Raw genomic sequence first — 26,919 nt, 5'->3', positions numbered from 1 at the left:
CTCAAGAGCTTGGAAATATTTACACTATCTGACAAAGGTTTCTTTAATAGCAGCTAATGACAGATACTCGTATCTTAGAAGAAAACTTTGCTTCGAGTGTGTATTAAGTAACCTAGATAAAATGGGATATCACGGAATCACGGAATCTTCAGAGTTGGAAGGGACCTCTAGAGATCATCTAGTCCAACTCCCCTGCTAGAGCAGGATTGCCTAAAGCACATCCCTCAGGGCTGCATCCAGGCGGGTCTTGAAAATCTCCGGAGAAGGGGACTCCACAACCTCCCTGGGCAGCCTGTTCCAGTGCTCTGTCACCCTCACTGTAAAGAAGTTTTTCCGTGTATTTGAACGGAACTTCCTATGTTCTAGCTTGTGCCCATTGCCCCTTGTCCTGTCGCTGGGAACCATTGAAAAGAGCCTGGCTCCGTCCTCCTTAAACCCACCCTTTAGATACTTGTAAACATTAATCAGGTCCCCCCCTCAACCTTCTCTTCTCCAGGCTAAAGAGTCCCAGCTCTTTCAGCCTTTCCTCATAAGGGAGGTGTTCCAGTCCCATAATCATCTTGGTTGCCCTTCGCTGGACTCGCTCCAGTAGTTCCCTGATATGTGAGACTATTGAGACCCATTCTAAGTAGAAAAATCTTTGACCAAGTAGGAAAACGTCACTGTGCCCTCCCTTACTCACAGCCATTTCTGAACCAGCTACCATGAATTAGCCATGTCTTAATCCATTTGATTCAGGATTATATCCTGACCAAGTTTTGGAATGTCTGAAAAACTTGTCAATTCGAGATTGAGAAGAAAAGGCCATTACATAGCATTCATGTACAGGTATGGAGTCTTAGCTATCTTTTCTCCCTGTGCAGATATTTTTGGCACCCCACCTACACACTGAAAAGAAGACAACCCAAGAAGATTATGATTTCTTGAAGGTTACCTGAGGAAAAAAAAAATTGCTTCAGTGATTGTACCCATGTCAGCCCAAACTGATTAACACCTGTCAGTGGAACAAGGTCATCACCACATTTGAGAAATTGGTAGCGATACCTGACTTTTACCCACAAGTAAATTGACAATAAATGAGACTATTAATAAGTCTGTCTTGTACCCATAACTAAGCCATTTTTTTCACACTACTGCATTCTGAACAGGCAAACCCAGAAGAGTTGTTCAAGAGCACGATGAATAGCCTACAGATCGGTTCAGGGACTCTTGCTTTTGTGAGCTGGAAATCAGGCCCCAAGCCCTCCTCATCTAATTTTATACATTACAAGGGATCAGAGATTGACCTGCGGTATAATTTTTCCTATCACACCTCTTCAGACTTCTGCAGAATAAATGAGATAAAATAATAAAGACCTCAACTGACCAGATATGACATTGAGTGGTCTCTAATTTATCCCAGTGATAAATGCCAAGAAGTGGTTAACTGGCTACATTATTTAGTTCCAGAAATTGAGCCATTCTCTATAATAATTCCTAGAAATATCCATCACCAGGCGTTGAGATATCCATGTGGCATATAAAATTAAACTTGAAATTATGGGCAAATCTGGATTAAGATGTATTCACAGGCAAGTACAGTTCCATGCCTTTCCACTACTACTTGTCTGAAGGAACTATGGAATCCAAGTTCAGCTTTTGTGGGTCAGCTATGACTTTTTCTTGCAAAAATGAGTGCCTGAAAAGCAACATTTTGATGTGTGTACTTAAAAAGGCTACTTGTTTCATCTCCAAACTGTAAGTGAAGTTCCAATTTCTACATCAACTCTAACTTGAAATGTCATGTAAGTTGCATGATAGCCATGGAAATATGCATGGAAGATACCAAGAAGTACAAGTTATTAAAGTCTGTTTTTTTCTGTGTGTCTTATATTAGTGTTATTATATTGCCAGGATATTTTCTTTGCTTAGTCTTTTCTGGTGTATAATAATGGCATTATACAACTTCTGTGACTTACAGAGAGAGAACTGGAAGAATTATCAACTCATGAATGTCAAGATTTTCCTGTTTCCTACAAAAAATGCTAAGTTATTTTCCCACAAGACAAAGTAAATCCAAATCCCAAATGAATGCTTTTTTCAAGTATATATGACACAATAGTCAGTATTAATGGTTTCCACATAAAGCAAAAATGACATCATTTTAAAGCAGCATCTTTTTCACCAAGCACAAAATCACCAATGCTAATACAGAACATGTTCCTTATGTTATGAATATATCTATTTTTTCAGTACTAATCTGATGAATCATAAAAGTAAAAATGGCTTTTCCCCTACACCCTTGAAAATACAAATATTTATGCATATAAAAGCTGTAATACCTGAGAAGGATGTTTTTGGTATAGGATTCCAGCCTTAGAAAGGAAAAATTGTACATGGTACAATTGTTAAGTAACTCAGAGAAGTGACATCTTAATCTTGAAAATGATTCATATGAAAGATTTACTTGTAGGGTAACAATCCTTTAAACTTATTCAGTGACAGACAAGATAAAAAACTTCCCTGAATTCAAAAATATCTAAACCAGGAGATTATTTATTTTTAATATCTATTTGTATAGAATATGTCTAAAATATCTTTTTATCCTACTTACAGTAAGCTTCTAAGCATATAACCCAAAACAGGGAGAACGCATTAATGATAACCCTGTGTGTTTGTAATATGCACGAAATAAAAATAATTTCTACTGAGAGACATATTTGTGAAATTATTTTAACAATATATTATTCAAAATTATAGAAAAAAATTCAAAATATACATGCTTGTGCAGAGCATAGAATGTTGCAAAATGATAATTAATTTTAATTTACTCTCATTGCATTTTTCAGCACTAGCATAGAAATGGAACAAAAGTGTTGAAACACCCCTGAGTTGCCCTTTCTGGGCACCTCTCTGCCTTACGCATGGGTGGGGCATCCATTTACCTACAGTTTTGGAATGTGAATCTTTCTGAAGTTCATAGCACCTCTGAATTCCTGGGTCTGAATTAAAACGCTAGACACTAAGACAAAGCAGACTTCCACTTATTTGGTCATGGAAGACTAATTAACATCTAAGTGGACTTCAGAAGAAGAGTCTTCAAATCTCAGTGATACATCTTCAAACCAATGAGAAACTTCCCACTTTTTTAACAGCATAATCAGACCAAAAAGCATTCATAATGTTAAAGTCTCACCTCTGTGCAGTTTAGAACATTTTATTCTGAGTTAAAAAGAGCCTCCATCTCAAGATGCCCCCTCCATGTTGTTGTTGCTAACTGGTACAGAAAATGAGCTACACCAGGGAAAGATTTTGACCTGGTTGGAATGATAGTTTCCTTATTTCCTCCCATGGATTCTAAATCATATAATCTTTAGCATCTGCTGTAAACATGCACAAAGTCATCGCAAAACCATTCCGCTCTTGTTCACTAGCTGTAACGCCTCCCCACGTTCTCTGTAATAGCAGATCCATACAGCAGGAGCCCCAGTATTCCTAGCCCACAGTAACAGCAGGTGCTGCAAAGTTTCCACCCAGCCTGAACGTCTTGCATACACATCAGATGCTTGCAGGACCTCTATGATGTTCCTGGCATCTCGCCCCAACCTTAGTTCTTTTGTGCTTCACTTCTTGACGCTCATGGTGACAGGAAAAGAGAAGAACAAAGTTGCATACCTATGCCTGAAGTTCAACCAGCATGCCTGAAAAGGATACTTATGCATATTTGTCCTGATTTTATCCCGCTGTCTTTCATCCAACAGAAAAACCCTTTTGTTCCTTATCAATGAAATAGAGACAGCAGCTGAAAGGACATTTTTCGGCCTGGTATTTCTTTCAAAACTCCCTATGCTGTATTCACAAATCTAGTGAACTCAAACACATTCATATAAACACAATGTTTTCCTATTTACTAAACCTTCACATAGTCTCAGGTCATATTCAAAATGTGCGATTCTGGGTATTTTTATAGATTTCCAAATCTGGATTTATTTGTCTAATATTTTTGTTCCCTCCAGTTCACACGCTGATGTTAAGGCCAAACTATTTTCATTTGAAAGAAAGGAAGTGACGGAGTGATTAAGTGAAGAGCGAAGGCCACACTGGAAGTCTGGGAGGAGGCAGAGCTGAACCTGGGTCTCCTGTTCTAACTTCTGGCTCACTGCTCCTCTATGTCGTGTAAAATTTAACCTAAATTTTTCACAGGCTTCCTCTGAGTGTAGTTTTTTGTCTTTGCTCGTATTTTAAAGCCATTTATACACATTCAGCATGCCTATAAAGTTTCTTGAAGTATTTCCATCTTGGATTTTAAGAATACCAAAGCTACTGCTACTTTCTCATTTCAGGAAACTTTCAAGCAATTCTCTGATGTTTCTTTAATATTAATACAGCAGTCTCAACTCATAACTTTGTCAGCATAATGAAAAGAGATAGAGATGTCCTCTGCAGATGTAGAAGTTGATAGTCCTTTCTAAATTTTTAAGAAAGCTTTTGAGAGCTACTTAGTTATTCTGTATACATCTTTGCAAGATTTTGCCAGCCGTTATATTCTGGTCAAAGGCCTATTCATCATCTAACCTTTCTTTATTAATTTCCTTTTCCATTATATCAATAGAGTGCAGCTTCAGCTGTAATTAGATAAGTGCTAATAAATAAAAAATGCATACTTTCACATTTATTGAAGATGAACATTTACATTACAGTCGATATTTCAGCCTTACAGCTTACATATATCCTTATGGTCACGTAACTGATAATCTTTCACTCACTAACGCAATTCATCCCCCAAAAAGTACAATGCATTCAGAATGCTATTGAAGTATTATGGTGGAAGACAAGAATAGACACAAAGTGTATCTAAAGTAATTGAATGACTAATAACGAATAATACGAAATAGAAGTAGGACATAAGACATTGTACTATACTTGCTATAACTTTTCTTGCCATTTATTTAACGTAGTGCTTTATTTAAAACTTAGGCCAGGTACCACATAGGAAGTGTGAAAGGAACTCTATAGGATGATATTCTTAAAGAACTCTACCCACATACTGCACAACATCCCATGTGCTCCCCAGGACCTGCACAGGCAGGCTGCTTTTGGCAGATAAGTGGAGAAAAGCTAGAGTGCTTTTAAGGTTCTTCTACCATTGGGAACTGTGACAAAAGCTTCACACCACCTAACCAGGCAAATAAGACTTAAATAAAAGACACCAGTCTTATTTACAGCTGAGCCTGTTTCCAAGTCCAGATCAACATGTCCCTCCTGCTCATCTTGCTGATCAGGGCAGGAATGGTATTGTTAGCTTTTAAGGGGTATTTATAAGGCATCTGTTGGGGGAGAGAGCTGGAATGTTTTCCTTGTCACCAAATGGGCAGGTGCAGGCTAGATTTTCTTCCTTCCATTTCTAGAAGTGCTCAGATGTGGTGGACTACAACCTGACAGAGTCCCTTGGGCATTCATTCCTCAGAGGGTACTATTCCCTTGCAAACCACTGCACAAATGGACTTGGAAGACCCTTAAACATCAGGGGCTTGTTGAAGTCACCATTCCAGCGGTCAAGTGCTGAAAACCTTATTAGGTCTGCAAGCCTAAGAAAGTGTAAGACCTACTTGTCATGGAAAAAAATTGTCAGGATTTGTGTTATGTACAACATAGTTCTGTCCCAGCTGATACCAATTCACAGGGTCCTGAAATTAGTATTACCTTTAGTCAGGAGCTACTTTTCTGCAGAAAGAAGTTGAGATTAAAAAGAGGTAGAGTGCTGAAACACTTGCAGATTCATATAGTGGAAGTTAGGGGCATGTAACTTTTATACAGAATAAATTCAGGTGATACCTTCAGAAGGGCACAAGCCATGAAAATGGTATTAGTACAAGAGATCCACGGAAAATTAATAGTCCATGCATTGGAAAGTTCACATTATTCATATCTATGTCCAAAAAAAAGTGTTCATGAAATGCTGGTTATAAAATCAATGAACAATAAAATAATTTATGACTTCCTTATCTTCCCACTTCATTGCCCTAGCATCTAAGCAAGTTGGAAACACAAAACAAAAGAAATATTTCTACAACCAAAATTCAATCGGCAACTTACTAACTGATAATAGACTAAAAATATATGCTTTTTCACACAGAACATGTGCTCTTCTTTTTCAGCTGGTGAGACACTACTGTAGTTCTAGTTTTATTCACTACCATTGAAAATATTCTTTCCAATCACTGTGACAACAAAAGGTAATATTTCTACATTTAATGTAGCAGAAAAGTTTGATTCTTCCAATTAAAAAAATGAAAGGCATAGCAGAAGAGGAAAGATTTAAAGAAAACATAGATATGAAGTCCTGACTGTAGCTGAAAACAAGAGAATTGTTTCCAAAACCAAATTCAGATTTAGCAAACTTCATGTAGGCAACTTGCATTAAAGATCTGAGTAAGTGCATCTACTTTTTGAAGACTTAGAATTATTCAATTAGACAACATGAAATAATTTTCAACAAAAACTCAAAGATAACAAGGATTGTGTTAGCAGTAATAGGAACAATAGTGATTTCAAAGGTATTAACTTATTCAATGAGTCCACAAACGTAAAAGTGTTTAGAGTAAATGTAAAAAGTGGAATAAAAAGAGGACTGAGATGATAGAGAAAAAAGTGGAATGATATCTTCAAGAAGATGAGCGTAGAGAATGTATCCTGTAAAAACATTTTTTGTTAGCTGAGTTCAAGAAGGCTCCGAGGAGACCTTATAGTGGCCTACCAGTATCCTAAGGGGGCCTACAAGAAAGCTGGTGAGGGACTTTTTAGGATGTCGGGTAATGGTAGGACCAGAGGGAATGGATTAAAAATAGAGATGGGACAATTCAGACTGGTCGTTAGGAAGAAGTTCTTCACCATGAGGGTGGTGAGACACTGGAACAGGTTGCCCAGAGAGGTGGTGGAAGCCCCATCCCCCATCCCAAGTTTTTAAGGCCAGGCTGGATGGGGCTTTGAGCAGCCTGATCTAGTGGGAGGTGTCCCTGCCCGTGGCAGGGGGATTGGAACTAGATGATCTTTAAGGTCCCTTCCAACCCAAACCATTTTGTGATTCTATGATTCTATGAGTTTTCATTCACTCTAACTTGAACCAGTGAGTCTGTGGGAAGGTTGTTTTCACTTCTATATTCCTTAGGGACAGCTGACAAAAGTTGCTTTAGTCCGGAAACTATTGAGACAACTATTATAATAAAATATACTTTCAAAAGTACACTGGAGTTTCTGAAGTTTACAGTATGATTCTGCAAAATCACAGACTCTAAGACAAGGCGCAGTTCTTCATGAAGTCCACTAAGCCTGAAGGTTTTAACACCTCCATTTCTCTATCTGCAGAATATTTTAAAGTGCATTAATGTTGTATCTCATGTTTAATTTACATTTATTTAATAAAGCACACACTAAAAGGGAATGTACATACCTTTGGTATCGTTTACATTCAAAGATGAGAACTGAGAGGAGAAAGAGGAAGACAGTGTAAAACCAGGACTTCATATGCTTTTGTAAACAATCCAATTTTTTAGCCCACTTTACACATTTTGTTTGCTTTAATACCTGTTCTTGTGCAAAAAAGAAAAATATTGGTGTTTTTTTGATTGGTCGATTGGGGTTTAGAGACTGATCTCCATATTACGTAGTGAACTACAGGCTGTTCACCAGGTATCTGAGAAAATGAGTAGTGCTGAAGAAGATCTAGGGAATTCTCTAGATGCTTACCGATACAAGCTTTATTTCACTTTCTTTCCTTTCTAACTCTTAACGCAAGGACCTAATATTAATCATAACTATTTTTTAATATCCTGTGTGCTTACATCACCAGGAATTCAGACTTCTGCACAGTTTTTTGCAGACACCCTACAGGACAAGAGGAAAGGTCTCCCAGCTTGTTCACACAAACATTGAAAAACAGGGAGAGGTGGAATTGGCTGAAAATGAGATTGCTGGGCTAGAAAACAGACACATAATAGCATTAGAAAGTGTTTTTTTGTTGCTAGTTAAATAATTTCACCTGGAAAACAGCTGTGTCCTCCAGTAGGATACAGTTGACACTGGAATTCCTCCAATACAAACCACGTATATCTATTTTCAAGACAATATGCAATCCATATCTGTCTACATGGGCATTTTCAGGGAAAGAAGGAACATCTGGAAGTTAAAATTGTGCACATTTGAGAAATGCCAAGAAAATGTAAGGAGCTTAATGAAAGAATACAGGAGAAAGTGGCTGAATCTGCAGATACAGAGAATCAATGGTTACAGCTTGATGATGTTTGTAAATAAACATTACATTTCATTCAACATCCCTTAGAGCAGCTCAGGGCCACAGAGAGAAGAATGGGTGTGGGTTAGTTGAAATTTTGCATAATGTTTGCAATATCTAAAGGAAGGTCACATCATGAAAGAAATCTTGGCCCTTAGGCCTGAAAAGATACTTGTCTAGTTTTAAATTTAGGCACCTATATTCCAGGGTCTGAAGCCTTAGTTTTAAAACTCATTGAAGATGAACATTTATTTTAAGAGCAATTTCTGCTATGGTGAAAATTTCTTTTAGAACATGAAGATTTCTGAGACTCGAGAACAGGCTCAAAATCACTGTAAGTACAAGAACCGGGAAGCACTATTGCCCTCTGTCCCGCTTGGAGTACTGGTGATTCGAGACAGCAAAACTAAGAATTTAATAGACAAGATGATTAGGGGGGGAACAAAAGGTAAGGAAAAGGAGCAGTGATGGTGGGTTGAAGAAGTGTGTGCCTATGGGGAGCGTGGGCTCAGCTGCCCTCCTCCCTGCACCTGGGGGTGTGGGGCCACCAAAGCCATCTAGCACTTGGAGGAGAGGCGTCCCACTGCAAACGGCTCGGGCGCGGGGCACTGAGGAAGCTTGGAGGTCCTGAAGCCCACCAGATCTGGTCATCTCCGGCAGAGTGTAGAGTGGAGTAGTCTCTTTTATTCTTCTTTGGGTTATTCATATAAAAAAAACAGTCAGCAAGCAGAAAATGTAACGCATGATTTATATACCAAAATGGAAGAGGTAAGCACTAAAAATTTTCTCAAGAATTTCAGCATTAACTTTTGGAGAGTTGTACAGTTTAATATTTACTTTACTAGAACATTAAAGCTTAACATTATTACCAAGAGGACTTTATTCTCTAAAACATTAAGGAAATCAAACAATCTCTACAAGTTAAAGTTACCGTAAGTTTCTAGTGTAGAGACTCTTTCTTGACACATTAAGTGGTTAGTTCAATGCAGTCCTGACTTCTAGGCACTACCACAATAAATAAAGAAATAAATAAAAATAGATCCAATGCCACCTTATAGTTCTGTCAGCCTCTGCAGATGCGGCATTATTTCTGGTTTTCTATGTTTAGCATGACACGCTGAAAAGAGGGTGGCAGCCATGTAAAACGAATCTAGTCATTTGTATCTCTTCTGTGATACTGCCTTTAGCACTGCACAGTGTGAAATGCATTAGCCTACACTGGGCAACAAATGAAACAACGGCAAATATATTCTTAAAAGAAACTTCCTGCTAATTAGTTTTTAAGACAAAAACCTGGCCCTCATCATTGCTTTGCCTGTATAGTTGAAATTATCTTAATTCATTAACTCAGGCAAAATTGCACATTGCCCCCCCCGCCCCCGATACGCTAATATCTGCATATGCATATTTAATTCACATTTAGTTTTAATTTTAAGTGTGTGCTGTAACCTCATCAATATTAGTAGCTAACCTTGCAAAGCAAAAAGGCTTTCCTGAAATTGCATGCTCACATATTTGCAGCTGTTTTCTCCATAATTTCCGAAGTTACTAAATTTCCTTCTTTCCAGAATAACAGCCACCTAATGAAGTTTCCCCTGTGATCCTTCTTACATGACCTTTATATAAATCACTAAAAGAAAACAACAAAAAATCACTGGAAACCTCTGGTTTGATAGGAACTTGCAGGCAAAATATAATAAAGTTGTATTACAGAATCTATGGATTCGTCACTTGTGCTGAATGCAGGGAGTAACGGAGGTGTGTCTCTGGGCAGAGGGCCCAACAGCACTTGGGTTTGGAAGGGGAAGGAAGAGAGAGAGAAGGTTGGGAAAGAAGAATTTTGGCTATTACTGATCCGGAAATTCATCACTTCATTTGGTTTACTAACTGGAGAATAGAGCATTACATTCTCCGGAGCGCTTCAGATGGCTTTTATGTAACCAATAGAAAATTACAATGTTTAGAACAAGAGATGTATTTTAGGATAAATGTGTATCACGTGGATTAATTCTGCTTGGGCGTCTGATAACAGGGCTACTCTTGCTGTGAACAAAAATGCTTGTATTTAGATCTGAGTTGAAATGCATCTTACTGAAGTGGTAACTTTATCAGATTTATTTATATATTAAAAAAAAAGAAAAAAAAAGAAAAGAAAAGAAAGCTTTTTGAGCCCTTCCTTTTTTTTTTGAAGGAGGAGAAAATCTTGTGTTGTCAGAATTTACTCTCTACTATCAAAAGAACATCTTCATTAGCTTTACAGGTTGTGACTCAAATTAAGAGCAGAGTATGCAGTGGTTGTGCTCCAAGTGATAGGATGTTGTCAGCCATCTAGTCATGTGTCTGTCCCAGGCAGACAGGGGTCACATTCAACCTCTATCATGGATCTTTTGCTATAAATACTGTTAAAATACTAGTCCTGGTAAAAAACAAAACAAAACAAAACAAAACAAAACAAAATGAAACGAAAACCACCACACCAAACCAAAACAAGTGAGTCTAACTTTGGGTATCTGCTTGTTAAATGCTCATATTTTTTAATCCTATCCTGAATGACGATGCAACAAAATCTCTAGGAATAAGGGGATTTGAAGTTTTCCCTTAAAAAAAGAAGAGCAATTGAAATGATACTAAATTCATGTTATGATTACAGTTTATAAAACTGTGAATAAAATGTGTTATAAAACTATGAAACATACATAGCCAGAACTGAATGATGTATACGTATGATATTGCCTCTTTGGGATGTTAAGTTGTATCCTGCACCTTATATGCTCATGTATCAATTCAGCTGACTTCAGCAGGAGTTACATAGATAGATCTGAAGCCAAAATGAAGGTCCTACCTGTTATAAGAGGAAAAGGTGAAAGCAAAATGAGGATCTTAACATTTCAATAGATGCATTAAATTATGTCTCTAAAAACAGTAAAATAGTTACCAGAAAACTATATTTATGGTAATTGTGTCAATTGTGAATAACCTCCTAGCAAAGACTGAAACAAGATTTAGCCTTCCTGACATGCATAGAGAACCACAACTTAAATCTACGTAATGGAATATAGGAAAAAATTGAGTTGATTTACATACCAAAGAAGGCTACAAAGGCTTAGATTCATTGTGCCTTTGACAAAGGCAAAGGTACAGAGATACTTTTGAAGTTGTGAGAACATAAGCATGTACAGGGAGTAGCAGGTCTTCACTCATTACATATTTGTAGAGGATTTTTTAAAACTATCTTTGAAGATAGGAAGAGGAGACTTCTCCAGTGAGAAAGCTTTTCTGTGCCTGGAATTTTATATTTTCCTTTCTTATGGTAAATGCCTTCGCATGGCACCAAGCAGAACTTTTAGGCCAGAGACAAGTTCACACTGTGCTGTAGGACTGATTCTAAAAAAAGCCCAAATCAGCCACAGGACTCAAGTGAGGCTTATTCAGGACTTAAAGCCACAGGTTTTGCATTCTGATTTCTAAGGGCAAAACCCAGCACCGACCATGATTTTGAGGACATGAACTGATTTGACTGAAATTGTAACATAGGTAGGTTTTAGCATATGAGAGAGTTCGGGATGAGAAAACACAAAATCCTTATCATCTTCTACAGGTTTTCTGTTTCGCCTTCTGCCCATTACATGATCTGTTTTGTTATCTCAGCTCTTTCTGATCAGTCTGAAGAATAATATAGCTCTTTAATGTGTGCTTTACCATGTTTTTCTGATTATGTTTTACATTTAGAGAAGGGAATGGAGTTTAATCTCCTGCATATTACCTGCAGTATTACTTATCAGATCTTGGAAGAGGGAGGAGAAGACAAAGAGGAAAAGGAAAACTATTACAGAGCAGAAAGAGTATCAGAGGCTATGAAGAAAAGGACAGAACGTGGGACAGGACAAGATGCGTTGACAGTGTCATCTGGTGTCTCTGCGGCTACCTACTAGCATTGCTCTCTCTACTATCAGCCAAATATTTGGTAGCCATGTACTTGCTTCATAATTCCTAAAATAGACTTACTTACAGAAATCAACTGTGCTGCAGGCAGGTATTAGGAATAAAACTAGAAGCTAAATCTTGCTGGTCCCTTTTGACCAGATACTGCTTAAACACATTCCTACATGGGGATCTAAAGTCTGAATGGTCATGTCTCACTGCACCAAAGCAAGATTTATATAAAGACACAGGGCTAAGTCTAAAATATGAAATAATCATAATTTCTGATAAAATTGTTTAAAGCTGACAAGAGAACATGGCAGTGGGATAATATGGATAAGAAGTATAGCTAGTTGTCCACAGCTTTAAGTCTGTAGATGCAGTGAGTCTACAGCTTATCTGCTTCATGTTCCCTGTTACCAGTCTGATATGGCAACGTAAAGGAGTAAGGATATTAAGCCCATAACTGTAAAGTTCTATTTGACCATACGTTTGAATTGCTTTGAAATTATTGCAAAAGCACTGTAGAAAGAAATATCGCTGCTATTTTACACCTACCTATACAGCTACAACTACTGAAGACATTTCATTATTAATCTTCAATACTTGTCCTTTTTAAGCCCCACTCAAATGATGCTGTGGTGGGGGAAGGCAGGGAATATAATAGTTGGTGTTTTTTGAATCACAAGCTGAAGTTTTCTTTAAATGCTTTTAAAAGTTAAATATGAAATTAAGAAAAACAGTGCTAAGGATGACACTTTTATACTACTATCTATTGAAATCACTTTTATGTAAACAAATAGCTATGATCAAGTCATTGTAGTTGTGAAGAAAGTAAAAAAAATCACCGAGCTGCTAGAAATCACAGGCTGAGCCGATGGAGTCAAATTAAGCTAGACTTTTTTTTTGAGAGCATAACCTGTTTGCAAAGCAAAGAATATGTTTTCGATTTCAATTTATTTTACTATTTGAACTCAATTATTATCTTATTCTATGTCAAGAAGTAATAAGGATTTTTTTTTAAAGAAGAAAATATGTTTTCTTCCTCTAACTTTTGAACAAACATTACACAAAAGAAAATTATCTCTATCAGTTCTACATTCCCGTAGGATGCAATGGCCAGAAACTAAATTACAAATACTATTATATTTGTTTAATAAATCCCTTAGCATATCAAAACAGGTTCTATTTCTTTTCCTATATATCCAGTAAAATTACAGTACACAAATATATAATTTTAAAATGCTGGGTTTGTACCATTTTAATTGAATTCCAATTTCCATCCTAATGAACCTTGACAGAAATCACAAGTGAAAATGAAACCATTATCTAGTAAAAAAGAAATGCACCATTTACCATTCTCTATCATTAAAAAAACCCACGTAAAGGCTAAGAATCTGAATAAATGGCTCCTGAACTATAGAATTGTTTAATAGATAGAGATTTAGGTTATCTTTCTCTCTAAGAGTAAAAGGCACAAATTTAGTGTATTCAGTCACCATATTAGTTATCAGCCAACAGGAATCAGTGTCTCTTTTCCATTCTTTTGGGGAAAAAGAATGATAGACTCATGCAAAAAAGATTAAAATTGCTGTTTTGAAATCTAGGTTTCTTGTTTGTTGATTTACATCATTATTAAAATTGGTTATTTAAAGGTTTTTCATTCAATCATTTTGATTTAAAGAAATCCACCTTCTACTTCTTTAAATATGGTTTAAGCTGGTAAAATGAGCACTGTCAACTGGTTCAGTCTCCTTAAACAGAGCAGAAACCAGACAGTATTAGCATCAGGGAGAAAAGGAAAGCTTCTCCATTTCTGTAATCAGACGATTTGCCTCAAAGAGGGCAACTCTGGTTTCTCTGTCCTCGGTGTGTCCTGGACTGAAGCCAGACCTGCATTATGAAACATGTTTTAAACTAAACCAGTGTCTGCTTTCTAGAGCAGAGCTGTAAAAGCAACATGAATACACTTCTTACTCAGTGCTTACATTGTAGACAATGGGTAGAAGTACACAAAATATTTATAGAGTAGATTTTTTTTCAAGGAGTACGTACTTGACATTGTAGACTGGGACTTTTGAGAATATAAGTAGTTGCACAGACTTAATTTTGAAATCAGTAGGAATTGATCACCCTCACTACCAAGGGTAGGAACCCTTTCACACTTGAAAATGCTGCCAGGATTTAAATATATTTCTCTTTACATAAGTAAACTTAAAATATGTTCCAAATACTTAAGAGCACAAGGTTCTTTTAAAGAAAGTGAATAAATGATCAGACCTACAGCCCACCTGTTTGCACACAAGTAAACACGGGTTAACTGCACACGCAGTTAGCCCATCATGAACTAGCATCACGGCTCATCAACTTAAACCTCTCATTTATAGGTGTTAAGGGATGCTGTCCATAGTTAGTTGACTTTCTAACGGTCTACCTAAGATGATATGTTAGAGTTTCTCTGTACCAACTGAACATGCATAGATACTGTACCAGCTGTGAATAGCAATACCCACAAATTCTTACACCTAAAACTTAAACTAAATAATTCGGCTTTGCACTTACTTGCCTCAACAGGCTATGAGAAAGTACCCAGGCTGAAGTCGACCTGGGGTGTCCAGGCTCACAGGTATGGGGGAATACATGTTTTGTGGAATTTAAGTGAGAATTTGGAGCTTCTGTTCCCTCCAAAGACTGAGTTTTTTAAAGGCAGTCCTGGTGTTTCTGAGTTTTTGTCTCTCTGGGTAATTAGGCTGTTGACTTTACCTGGTACTTGTGAACAAGAGCAGACTGATTCCTTCAAATAACTGTTGCCAAAATTGTTGTATTTTCCTTACCCTGATGCAAAAGGTATAGTATCTGCTTCCTCATCAACACTGAAAGCCAGAAAAAGATGACACCTTTTCATTTTGCAAATTCACTTGTTGCTGATCAATTCTATAGAAACCCCCTAACTCAACCCATAAACAGCAGTCCGACTGAAGACTAGGAAACACTTCACACGCCTTTGGCCATCAAAATGAATCATCTAATCTAATCTATTCATCTCAGCTCCTTTAGCAGTTGGCACAACTAGCACCTCTAGCAGCGACTCATGAATTACCATGAGAAGTAGCTATCTCCCTCTTGCCCGCAGTGTGACTCCGCTAAACTTTTTGCCAACTGGAGACTGCTGATAGCTTCTGGCCATCACGCTCGTGAGGTCATTATGATTTTAACCTCTGGCTCTTGTGTGTTATTTCTCATACGTTATCAGTTCCGTGTATAGTAAACTTCAGGCATACAAACCACGTTAAATCCACCTTTTGAAAAGGTTTTACATCTTAAAACCTTTCGTAGTTATCAAATAGCCTGACAAAAGGACTGAAATCCAGTAGCTAATTTTGATTTTGTCACTAACAAGCTGTGTGTGGCCCCAGGGCTAGCCTGTCTCCTTGCAGCCTGCTCTGAGACAGAGGAAATGTGTAGCTGCACAGCTCTCAGCAGCAAAATAAGGACCAAATTGTGGCTCATTGTCACATTTCTGTTTGACTCCCGCTTCTCTATTGCTCCACTGGGGAAATAAGTTGTGTCAGACAAACAGCTGGCATAGAAACCTCATCTTTCTCCTCTCCTCACCTCTCCGGATTAGATCAGTGTACAGTCTGTGGTGCATTGCATCAGGCAGAGCTAAGTCTCTGTTCATTCTTCCCTGCCTGGGAGGATAAAGCGCCAGGGGACAGCCGTCAACCTTGCACTGTGACCTGCAGTAGATTGGACTAGAAAAGACCAACTATAGGGCGGCTGCTGGAGCTATTGTGTACACAGAGATTAAGCTGTACATTGGTAGAAGAGGGGGCAGGCTTTTTGTATTCCTGTTTCATTGGTGGCAGCTCTAACTACATCCGCCATTGAGTCCAGTCCAATCCCCGTGTTCATGAACACAGCAGAGGAGCATAGATACCCGTGGCTTTCTAGGCAAGCTCTTAAGTGGATCACAGTAAAGTCCCTGATGGTTACAGAGTACTCAATAAGAGTCAAAACATTGTAGTAGTAATAAATAATGATAATGATAATGATAATAATAATAATAATATACCATCCTGAGAATGTTGCAAAGACAGACTACCTAGTATCTGTACTGAGATTTTTTTTTTTGTATACCGTTTTAAGGACTTCCATATTTTAATAGTACATTTCTGTGCTTGTAATATGAGGATGCTGAAGATAATCCTTTGGAATCTTCTCCTAAATATTTACCAGCAGGAGACCTAGGTCCTGCCAACTTTCTAAGGACATTTATAAATTGCTGTCTTCAGAGATATCCTTTTGTCTTTCACTGGGTACGCTTCACCAGTATTTCCACAACTAATAATCTGTAGCTGTGGAAATGAATAGGCAGCACATGTGGCTTGAGATGCAATAGACATGCCAGCATCATTGCTTGCTGGCTACATTTTTAAGCTACTTACTCTCATTGTCGTTACCATGATGTCGACCTGAAAGAGCCCCCCATCAGCCCAGTGGATCTGTCCCTGAATAGACTATGGTATTGGCAGGGGCTGTCAGAAAAAGGTACCTTGAGATGTGCACCAACAGCACCACTCTGCCAGGGCTGGACCATCTCTCTAAAGCAGCAGCCATGCTGGCCATGGCAGTGTTGAAGCACTGCATCGCTGTTGTGCCGTGCTCTCTGACGTGTCAGCATGGTACCCCAAAAGGCAGGAGCCCGACAGGCTAGCTGATGTGTGGCTGACGGTGTAAAATAGAGTTAAGAATACGTCCCATAAAGAGAAAGTAGTTTAATCCTAATAAAGCCACAAAGACTCCAGCAAATCATGGGCTGGTATGTAGCATCAAATAAAATAAAATCAAAAAGGAATTGTGTGAAGCAAGAGGTATTTTAATTGTTTTTTTATTTCTCCAAACTATATGCTGCTGAAGTTTAGATTTGAACTTTCAGATTGCTTCATGAGTGCCTGTAGTAGCCCCAGAGGAAAATAAACTGCTGTGAAACATTAGCCCTGGGCTGAATTCATAATTTTCTGCCATGAGTAAAATTTCCAGTTTAAAAATCAGCCAATTAACATAACTCCATTCCAAATATAAGAAAACAAAACAAAACAAAACTAAACTAAACTACGCTAAACTAAACTAAACTAATTATATTGCTTATTTACCTGTCATGCTGAAGGTCAGGTTACTGTGGAGCTGATGCCCCTTATCACCTGAAGTCTATTGCTTTGCACAGAAAAAACACAGAAGGCAGACAGGGAATATGACAGCAAAGGAACACCTGTAGCAACACTATAAAAGCACTACAAAACCATTTTCAGACTCTTTGTTTTATTTTTATTTTATTGTAGGGTGTTTTATTTTCTTTCTTTAATAAGATAAATGATTGAAAAGTCACTTGCAGACTGATTGAAAAATCTTCTATTTTTGCTATTGATTTTGCACTAAAAAATATTGCTAATCTTTTGGGTTTTTTGCTTGGAGGTACTTCCATAATGCTCCTCTGACACTGATGTTATTAATGCACGCACTTTGGAACACAAAATAATGTCAGAGCTTTCCCTGATAGCAGCTACAATGTAATGAATATTTCCAACAAACCTAGTTTAAGAATACGCAAATAAACTAGCGCTAGCTTTTGGGTTAGGGCTGTCAGACTGAACCACCTGTTTTGACAGTATTTGCTGCCAGAAGCAAATTACAGATCCCTCCAACTGCTGATTAAAAAATCATACGCGCATCGTCTCCTTGCTGTGGCTAACCAGACATCAGGCAAGGAGCGTACAATTTGACATAGTCCTAACATGAATCCTTTAGAAGACAATGGGCTCTCTCTCTCTAATAGTGCTTAATGCAGATCCTCTTACAAATATTAACAATGAAAAATGGAAGATGAAAAGTACAACTTTCATACGCTGAAATGCCACATAACCTTGACAAGTAGAATAAAAATAACTTTCAGAAGACTGTTTAAAAGCTTTTCTTTTTTTTTGTGGTGCCATTATTAAATTCTGATAAACAGTGGAGTAATCCACACTGGAAAAAAAGAAGATTGGAATGAAATTCATCTAAAATATTCAATATTAAATTTAAAGAAGGTTGCGTTTTAAATATATCCCCTGTCTGACTGCGGCTGATAAAATATTGTTATGCATCTAAAATGTTATTTAAATATGAATGGTCAGGAAATATTAAAGCACATGAAATATTCATATTTTAGAATATGTATTTATCGGTTAATACAATTGCCTTTCATACTTGCAGACCTAGCTCTGGCACGCTTATTTCAGGACAACTTTCACTGACTCCTTTAGAAGTTTACCTGAAGAAGGATTGCAGAGTTGATAGCCTTTACCCTTCAGTAACTTCATGCACAGTTCACAAATACTCTATGCTCCTTATGGAAAAATCAGGGCCACAAACTAAGCTATTCTGACTCCAGCAAATCTCCAATTATAAGGGACTACCAAAGCTTTACCTGAGCAAAGGCTTGAGGGTGGAACCACCTGACATTCAGATGTTCCCTTTCTTGTATCACTCTAATGGAGCTGCCTAAGCAGTGTTGTTCTGCAAATGACTCTAACGCTATTTTTAGAGGTGTACAGAGATCTAGCTTCGGTAACTAGGAGAAACTCAGGCTATAAGAGTAAAAAAGAAAAAAAGAAAAAAGAAAGAAAAGTAGAAAGCAATTCAACAAACAAAATGAAATGATCCTGGAGTGAAAGCATTATTTGCTAAGAGCAACAAACCATATTGACACGCTGGCTCAATTACACTGTCAAAGTACATATCATTTTTGGTTAATTATATTTGAAAATAGTTACCGTACCTTCTGCTGTAATCTCGGCCATGATGAAGATGGTAAGAGATACTCTGTTAAAAAGGTCAAGATCTACTGTGGCAGCTTAGATAATACTTCTGGGTTGCTGGCTCTTGCAGGAGCTGCAGAATGAGAAGAGGGAGGTCCTCTGCTTTTTCTAATTCTGTTCCTTCTTCTTTTGCGCCCCTCTGAACTTTCTCTTTCCTCTGCAGACTCCTGCCCTCCCAGAGCAACCTAGGGCCTTCCAGAGGCAACACTTAAAGCTCAGTCTGAAGTATCAGCTTCTAACAAAAATAGCCATGCCTCACAGTGAATCCTCAGCATGTTTTTTTCCAATATCCTAAGAACCATGCACACCACAAATAAAAGTTAAAAGGCCCAGCTCTAAACAAGACAGGAGCACATGGAAAGGCAGCGAAAAGCAAAAGAACTGGGAAAGAACTGTCTAACACTCCTGCAGCCTCGCTAGCATAATTGCAGTTCTTTGGAGGGTATGTCAGGAAACATGAAATATAGAGTTCAAAGTAACCTTATCCATCCCGGCTCAACTTTATTCTTAGCACACTCAGTGCTTAGCACATTCTTCCTGGCCTTATTTGGTTTGGGGAGGGTCCTATGAAGCTTACCGCTGACTAAGGGGGAGGGTAAATTTAGGTGGTTTTCTCCACTTTGATTCTTAGCGGCAGTTCAGAGCCAATTAAGACACCACTTTAAACCTATGAAAGTCGTCTTCTTCAGTTTGGATTTTTTTGGTACTCTTCTGTTTTGCTGCAATTACAACACATACCTGTGAAGTTCATCTAAGTATTACAGAACACTGTTAAAAACGTAAATAGTAATAGTTGATATACCCTAAATTCATGAAGGTAATATGCAAAATATTAAGCAGATCAGATTTTTTTCTAGGTCTGATTTATGGAAACAATTAAGCAGTTCAAAAAATTCTCTGATTTTAAACCAGGTTTTATCAAACTGTATCAAAAATAAACTTTTAAACAAATTTAGAGGAGCAAAAATATTAACAATTTAAATAAGAATAATGATTTTAAAACCTGAGCAATCTTTTCATTGCATTGCTTGCAGTTTCACAGCTGTGGAATGACGTATGTGGGCAAGAGCTTGAAAATTAAATTAGCAAAAAAGTACCCTCAAGCCAGCATACCTCTACATAAATGTCACAGTCACATGAAATCAGAAACCATCTTAAACAGTTCTTACTAGGGAACCTATAGTCAGCTCGTCTCCGCTACATGGGCTGGCATTTGCACTTCTCATCTTCCCCCCAGGAGATATAAGCACCTGGCTCTGTGGCAAAGTATAAGGAAAGGAATCTGTTTATCCAGTGCACAAGATGCAGAAGTGAAGGCTTACTGGACTGCTTACAGTCACCACCAGGATTTTTCTCTTCCTTCTACTCTAACACAATTCAAACCTGCCACATATCTGAAAATGTTAGCCTTTTCTAGCCAAAGCTTACAATCGGTGCTCCATCCCCTTTTTTCTTCAGCTCTACTGACCAAATCTTTTGCCCTGACAAGCTTTGAGTAATCGGTGCTCAGTAGTCAGTGCTTTTCTGATCATCCTCTTAACCCTTCGTTTGCACCTTTACCCTGACCTTCAGAAGATCCTCCTCACCAAGCCTGAAGAAAAGATTTTATACAGAATATTATTCCTTCAAAAAATACCCTTTCATGAACACTGAAATGTTCTGTGGAATCACATTCCCATCAACAGCTGCCTACAATAGCTCAGTGGTTAGTAAAGTGTTCTAGGATGTGTGACACTAAGGCAAAGCCCGTGTCCTTCTTAATTACTTCTTTCTCTTGTGCTGGAGCAGTGCCATTTCACATGAACAGTTAAATATTTTGGGTCATCTGTATTTTGACAGCTATGCTACTTGCTGTCTCACTTGAGATGTGAGAGGCATCATCTCAGATGACTACGCCAAGCACAGAACTAATCAATATTGCAAAGTCAGGATTGCTTTCACTTGTATTATCATTTGAAGTGAAATAAAATAATAAAGGCTCAGTATGGGTACATAAGAAGAGAGAACTGGGTAAAATATTCATGTCTGAATTTTGTTCTTGTTTTATGTAGCAAGATCCTGAGAATGTGGACTATACTCAGGCATATCTGCTTGTATAACTGTATCTCTATGGTTGATTGTCCCTCACTGTTTCCATTTCAGCTCCTACCACCTGCCCTCTCGCCCCCATGCCTTACTTCCTTGCTGCTATTTATGCTCACCCTCAATCATGGGCTGATATTCCTAAACCAAAATATAAGAGCAGAGGAAGTGAGAGAATCCAGCTGGAAATCAATTTTCCACAACATCAGCCCAGTGGCCAGAAAGAGAACTGCTTGGTAGTCTCTGCACGCCTTGTAGAATCAAAACATTCATTCTGGGAAGCAGTCTAAAGCTGTCATACACACAAATATCTTACAAGAAGTACAGCTCTAGGCAACTGCATTGGAAGTTACAAAGTTGCTCCCTTTAAGCGGGGTAAAGTTAAGGGTGCTGGATGTCATATTTACTGGAGATAATCACAGCCTTTGCAAAAATACAGGGAACTCAGGTAAACCAAGTTCTGCTTCTGTACATGTACATGTATTTTGAAAAATGAACATTACCACCTGAATTTTATACAGAATAACATATTTCTTCTTTATGAGTCTAAGCAAGGGAAATTCTCAATATTTTATAGGACTGCTTAGAAGTTTTGTTAAAAACAGAACTTTAGCACCTGGCTGAAGTTTAGGAGTTTCTTCTACACTAATTTGTGAAATTCACATTATGCAGAAGGCCAGCACAAACGCTATACAGCTTTTTATCTGAGAACGTAAACATTAATCCCCTTACTGAGCTTATATATTGAACCTGACCCAGAATGCATTTTGGTGGGAGCCTTCTAACCTGATAGGAAATCTTCTTTTGTAAAATGTCCTTTCTCTCTCCTTGTTCATATTTCAAATGAAAAAAAAAATTAAAGTTACTTTGGTTCTTGCAAGTGATATCCAAACCTGGACACACACAATTTCTCCTTGTTTTCTTCTCATCAGGTCTCAGGCACAATGTGAAAATGCTGTTGGTTCAAGTTAGCAGCAGATACTCCCTTCCCACTCCCAGGGGCTGCATGCTAAATTAAGTGTCCTGGGATCAGATCTCACATTCAGTGGGGATGGAGGGAGTTATAGCAGCAAGGTAAGTGTCCCTCCTCACACCAGATGCCTGAGATATACAAGTCTGTGTTAAAGAAAATGAAAAATGAAGCTTCTCTTTGCTCCGTAGTTGGCTGGATAGGGAAAAAGTAACAATCTTATGAAGATGGGAGAAAGTACTGTATGATGCTACAGATGTCTGCATGTAACCGTGTGCCTTGATCTCAGATAACGTGTATTTCAGTGAAAGTTCTAACTCATAAATCAAAGAAAAGCAATTATTGGAACACTTTATTTTAGGAAAATGTCAGAGGTTGACTATTTGACAGAATATAACACAAACTCTTGCTTTTATATGAAAAGTTGTGTTGTTCATATAATCAAAGTAGGAGTATACAAATACGTTATGAGTTGATTTCTGGGTTGCCTTGAAGATATCAGTAAAAAGGGAATAGGGAAAGACAATAGATCACATTGAATTACTAGGTAATGAGAGCAGAGACTTCCATACTGATACAAAGACGCATTTGAGGAATTGAGTAAAACCCTCAGTCAACAAGAAAATGCAGAACAGTATTTGAGCTTGCCTGCTAACGCATTACCAAGGAATTCTCAGAGTTCAGTCCTACAAAATCAAACTAAACAAAAGAAAAGGGCTTTGCATCTCAGTGCAGGCTCAGCAGCACAGCAGGGTCAAGGAAAGGAAACTTAACCTTACCTACAATATATCTGATGAATCCTGGGAGTACCTTGTTATCAGAAACAGCCAGTAATCAACTGATAAGAACTAAATATAGGATGGAGGTGTAATGCTAGGGAAAGGGTGGATGGTATTGAATCCAATGAATTGTAAAGACAGATGCAGAAGCAAATATAGGATTAGAGTGATGTCTGTCACTGAGCTTTGATGTGCATATGAAGAAAAATACTAGTATTTGTTTGAGGCATCAGCTGGTTTCCACTGAAACAGGCATTTCCACTCTTTTTTTGGTTTGATTTGTGCTTAGGAATATTGTTACTTATAGATGAGCTTTTCATTCAGTCCCAGTGGTAAAACCCTATGTTTTTCAGTATGAATAGGAGCACACATTCATATTCTGATGCCCTTGAAGTCCTGATCAATCAGAGATGTAGTTGTGACCTTCTACAGACCATTGAACAACTCTAAAGTAATTGTTTTCCATTTGTAATTGATATTTCATGGGTAACAGTTGCAACATTTTTGATATCAGCATGACCAAAGTATAGACTTATTTTGGATATATTAAAGTACACCCAAAATACAGAACTAAACAAGACCTAGGTGTCATATCTGATCTAGGTTAAAGTTTGGTATATGTTTAAACATTCTCATAAATCTGCCTGCATCGTTTTTCAAATAGAGTTGCATGCACAGTACCTTTAAACAATTTCTTCTTTAATATGTTAGTTGAACTCTGTAGTAGATCTGTTCTACATTTAATGTGAACAACTGACAGACAGTTAAGAAGCCCTGTCTCTGTAGGCAGACTGGTCTGAATGCAAATCAGCCTCTGCCTGGGGGCAGATGACAGGCACACGGTGGTCACATCACCTTGGCACTCCGAGCTCATTAAGGGGCATTTGGTAGGTTAGGTTTCACAAAAAGAAATTACTCCAAAGCTACACATGAGAAACTCAGCAGATACAAAATAAATATCTATGATACTGAGTATTCCTCTTCACCATGGGCGATACTCCCAATTAGACATCACGCTGCAAAACTGCTGATGTAGCCTCAGTCTGGGTGCGTGACTGAATAATGAACATTTTCCAGCATACAAAAAGGCCCACTGATTATAAAACTACTTCCAGGGAACGAGAATGTTACGAGATATCCTACTTGGCCTTCTTGCAAGCTGACTGAGTAGACAGTCAGCGGAGGGAAACCAGGCTAAAGCAGCCCCCTTGTTGAAGAGAGCAAGTTTTTTCAGTGTTCTTTGCTCTAACTGTTCTATGTATGACTGTATGACTATCAGCTACGATCAGGGAGGGAATCTATTGCAGCGTGTCAAGGTGGACTGCAATTGGATGAGATTTAGCAGTTCCATATTACACGCTTTTTCTTTTCCTTTAATCTACTTTATTCTTGCTATTCTTAATGAGTATTTTTTTATTAGCATCCTTGTGGCATTACTTTCACATCTGGGAAATGTCTCAGAAGCTGTCTCACAGATAACACAATGTCCATGATAGCGAAGAAGGGATATCTGGAACTGATGCAAAGACAAAAAGTCCACTTTAATTGTCCTTTTCTTCAGGACAAGCTACATCCAAGGTCGATGGTGTACCAAACATAACAGGTAGCCAACTGTTTCGTAGAGATGGGGTTTGGTTCTGACCTAACATGAATTACCACTGTCAGAAATACTGATCAAGAACTGTTTTAATATCCTGATGAGCTTGGCATGCTAGCTGGTCAAAAATGTTCTTTCAAAGCAAGATGACTTCAATCCTGACGAATTTTTGCTTGAGAACAGATCTTTTTTTCAAAAGATGACTGCTTTTTCAAAATTTTATTTTAAACGAGCTTTCTGTGCTGAAAGAACAAGACTCAGAAATATATCACACAAATATATGTATCAAAAGAACTAAATTGTTCCTGAACTTCAAATTTCAGACCCAACTCCAAATTTCCACTGATACATTTCAAGTTTGTCCTCACACCTTACTCTTAAAAACAGTTTTGATAGAAATCAGCATTTTTTTTTTTTTGGATATGATCACAGTTGAATACACTGCCAAAAACAGATTAAAAGAAAGACAAATTTCGACAAAAGTCTAATGTGAAAAGGCAGACAAATATATGTTCTCGTACCAAGTACTTTGGAAAAAATATGGGGTAAAACCAACCGGCAAGTATCTTCACTAATGCGAACCCCTTCGGGGACACTCGAAACTAGCTGTTCAGTCTGACTTTCACAACTAAGGGGAAATCTCACCTTCTTTTCTATTTAATGGCTTATTCTTCTGCTTGATAAATTACATTATGTACCATCTTAGACATTCAGCTTTGACTGGACTTCCCATAGTGACATTAGCAAGGAATTTGTCTCATAAGTAACTCCAGTCAAAACCTCAGGAGGCCCATCTGGATTTTGGCTCTTTCCTAGCCTTTCTGAGAGCAGATACTCAGGATCTAGGCACAGTGAATTCAAAGCCACCTCCAAGCTAAGCACTGTTTTTTTGTAAATGCAACAATAGTGTGGAAATAGGCTTAGACAATAGAAGGTTATACATCCTAGTCCTTTCTTGCAAGTTTAAGCAGGCCTTTTTTTTTCCCGGATGTCCGTGTGTGTGTAATACAGTTGCATCTCTAAGAGGGGTCCTGTAGACTGTGTGTGTCTCCTGTGGTTTTGTTTTTGTTTTTTTTTTTTAACAGCAGGTTTTTCTGTTACTCCTTGGTCCCTGTTTGCCCTGGGACATTGGGACATGCTTGACTTATGTATTCCCACAGATGGGATAGATATCAGCTCCTGGCAGTGGATAAATCATTCTTTGACTTCTAAAATACAAAAGTCTGCAGCTGGAATTAACCCTTTCTGTCAGTCACCCACCCAGCAATACACAAACCTATGATGTGAAATATTCAAGAAAAACTGGCATCTGTTATTTGTCACAAATATATAGAGAGACAGATACAGAAGAAAGGAGAAAAAATATAAAGCAGGCAAAATATTTCAGCAATTATCAGCTAGAAGAAAGAAATTACATGACAGCAACCAGATTTATAAAAAATATGTCCATTTCAACGGTAGCTATAATTTTTCTTTGCATTTCCTTTTTCTTTCTCTCTCATTCTAGCCACAGTCTTGGACAGATCAAAGTCAGAATTGCAGATGAAGAGCCCATTTTGTTATTATTACTACTACTGCCACTATTTTTTTAAAAATCTAAATGGGAAGCTTTATCATTAGGCGATTTAGCCTCTTTACAGAGCACAAGCGGAACATATGAATTAGTAAATTCAACCTTGTCAGTGCTGACAGCTGTAACTGCACTGAAAAAATTATGTCTAAAAAATAACAGGTCTTTTAAAAGGAAAAATAAGTTTGAGCATTAATATCTTTACCCCTCATCATAGCAGATATATACTGATTTTCCTTGAATAGCATGTCACCATTTGTCACTGTCAATCACATTAGATTCCTGTCCAAGCTCCAACATATGTCCAAAGTCAACTTCCTAGTGCAAACTATAAAGAATACTTGTTTGCAAAGCAGTTACTGAAAAGACTTCCTAAGTCTTCCTTACTCCTCTGCCTCTCTCCCTGAAAGAGCAGAACAGAGATAGACCAAATGCAGAGGAATACAATGATCCTAAAGAGACAGTTAAACCATTTCTTTTTTCCAAATTCAGAGCTTAAATGAAAATAAAAGTATTACCCTGGAGACACAGTGTAGAAGATCCTCAGCTGCGTCCCCAGAGCTCGGAAGGCAAGGCAAGGACATTGGGGACTTTTGGAAGTTCCCGGCTGCATTCCCAGGGCCTGAGGAAACCGTGCAGCTCCGGTACAACTGGCACGAACCGCAGCTGCCAAGGAGCTGTTGGCAGGTGTTCCCTGTGGGGTGAAGGGGCTCGCCTGCCAGAGTCAGCAGTGCAGCACGTCGAGCCGTTGTGCCACCATAAAACAATCCAGACTGGGACACAAATTGTTTTCTGCATCAGGGGGACTTGGCCTCCAGCGTAAAGGTTTCTGCTTGAGATCATTTTGTGGGTCTTGGAAATAATTATATCT

General features: G+C 38.1%; 1 protein-coding gene across 19 annotated transcripts in view; it reads right to left on the bottom strand.

Annotated features, from left to right (window-relative positions):
* The window catches only part of TRDN (triadin), a 236,903-nt gene extending 210,211 nt beyond the window's left edge, over positions 1 to 26,692 (bottom strand). For 15 of the 19 annotated variants that reach the window (XM_054194833.1, XM_054194835.1, XM_054194836.1 and 12 more), the window contains exon 1: positions 19,011 to 19,497. In XM_054194833.1, the coding sequence (XP_054050808.1) occupies positions 19,011 to 19,032 (22 nt within the window). In that variant the 5' untranslated portion in view covers positions 19,033 to 19,497. Of the gene's footprint in view, positions 1 to 19,010; positions 19,499 to 26,566 lie in introns of those variants that run through there. The other 4 variants (XM_054194845.1, XM_054194850.1, XM_054194837.1 and 1 more) reach the window with 3 other exon arrangements.
* Between the last annotated feature and the right edge of the window lie 227 nt (positions 26,693 to 26,919).

This window comes from Rissa tridactyla, chromosome 3 (assembly GCF_028500815.1).
Source record: "Rissa tridactyla isolate bRisTri1 chromosome 3, bRisTri1.patW.cur.20221130, whole genome shotgun sequence".
NCBI classification, from domain to species: domain Eukaryota; kingdom Metazoa; phylum Chordata; class Aves; order Charadriiformes; family Laridae; genus Rissa; species Rissa tridactyla.
The sequence above is the reverse complement of the archived record's forward strand: the minus strand, read 5'-3'. Positions and strand labels throughout refer to the sequence as shown.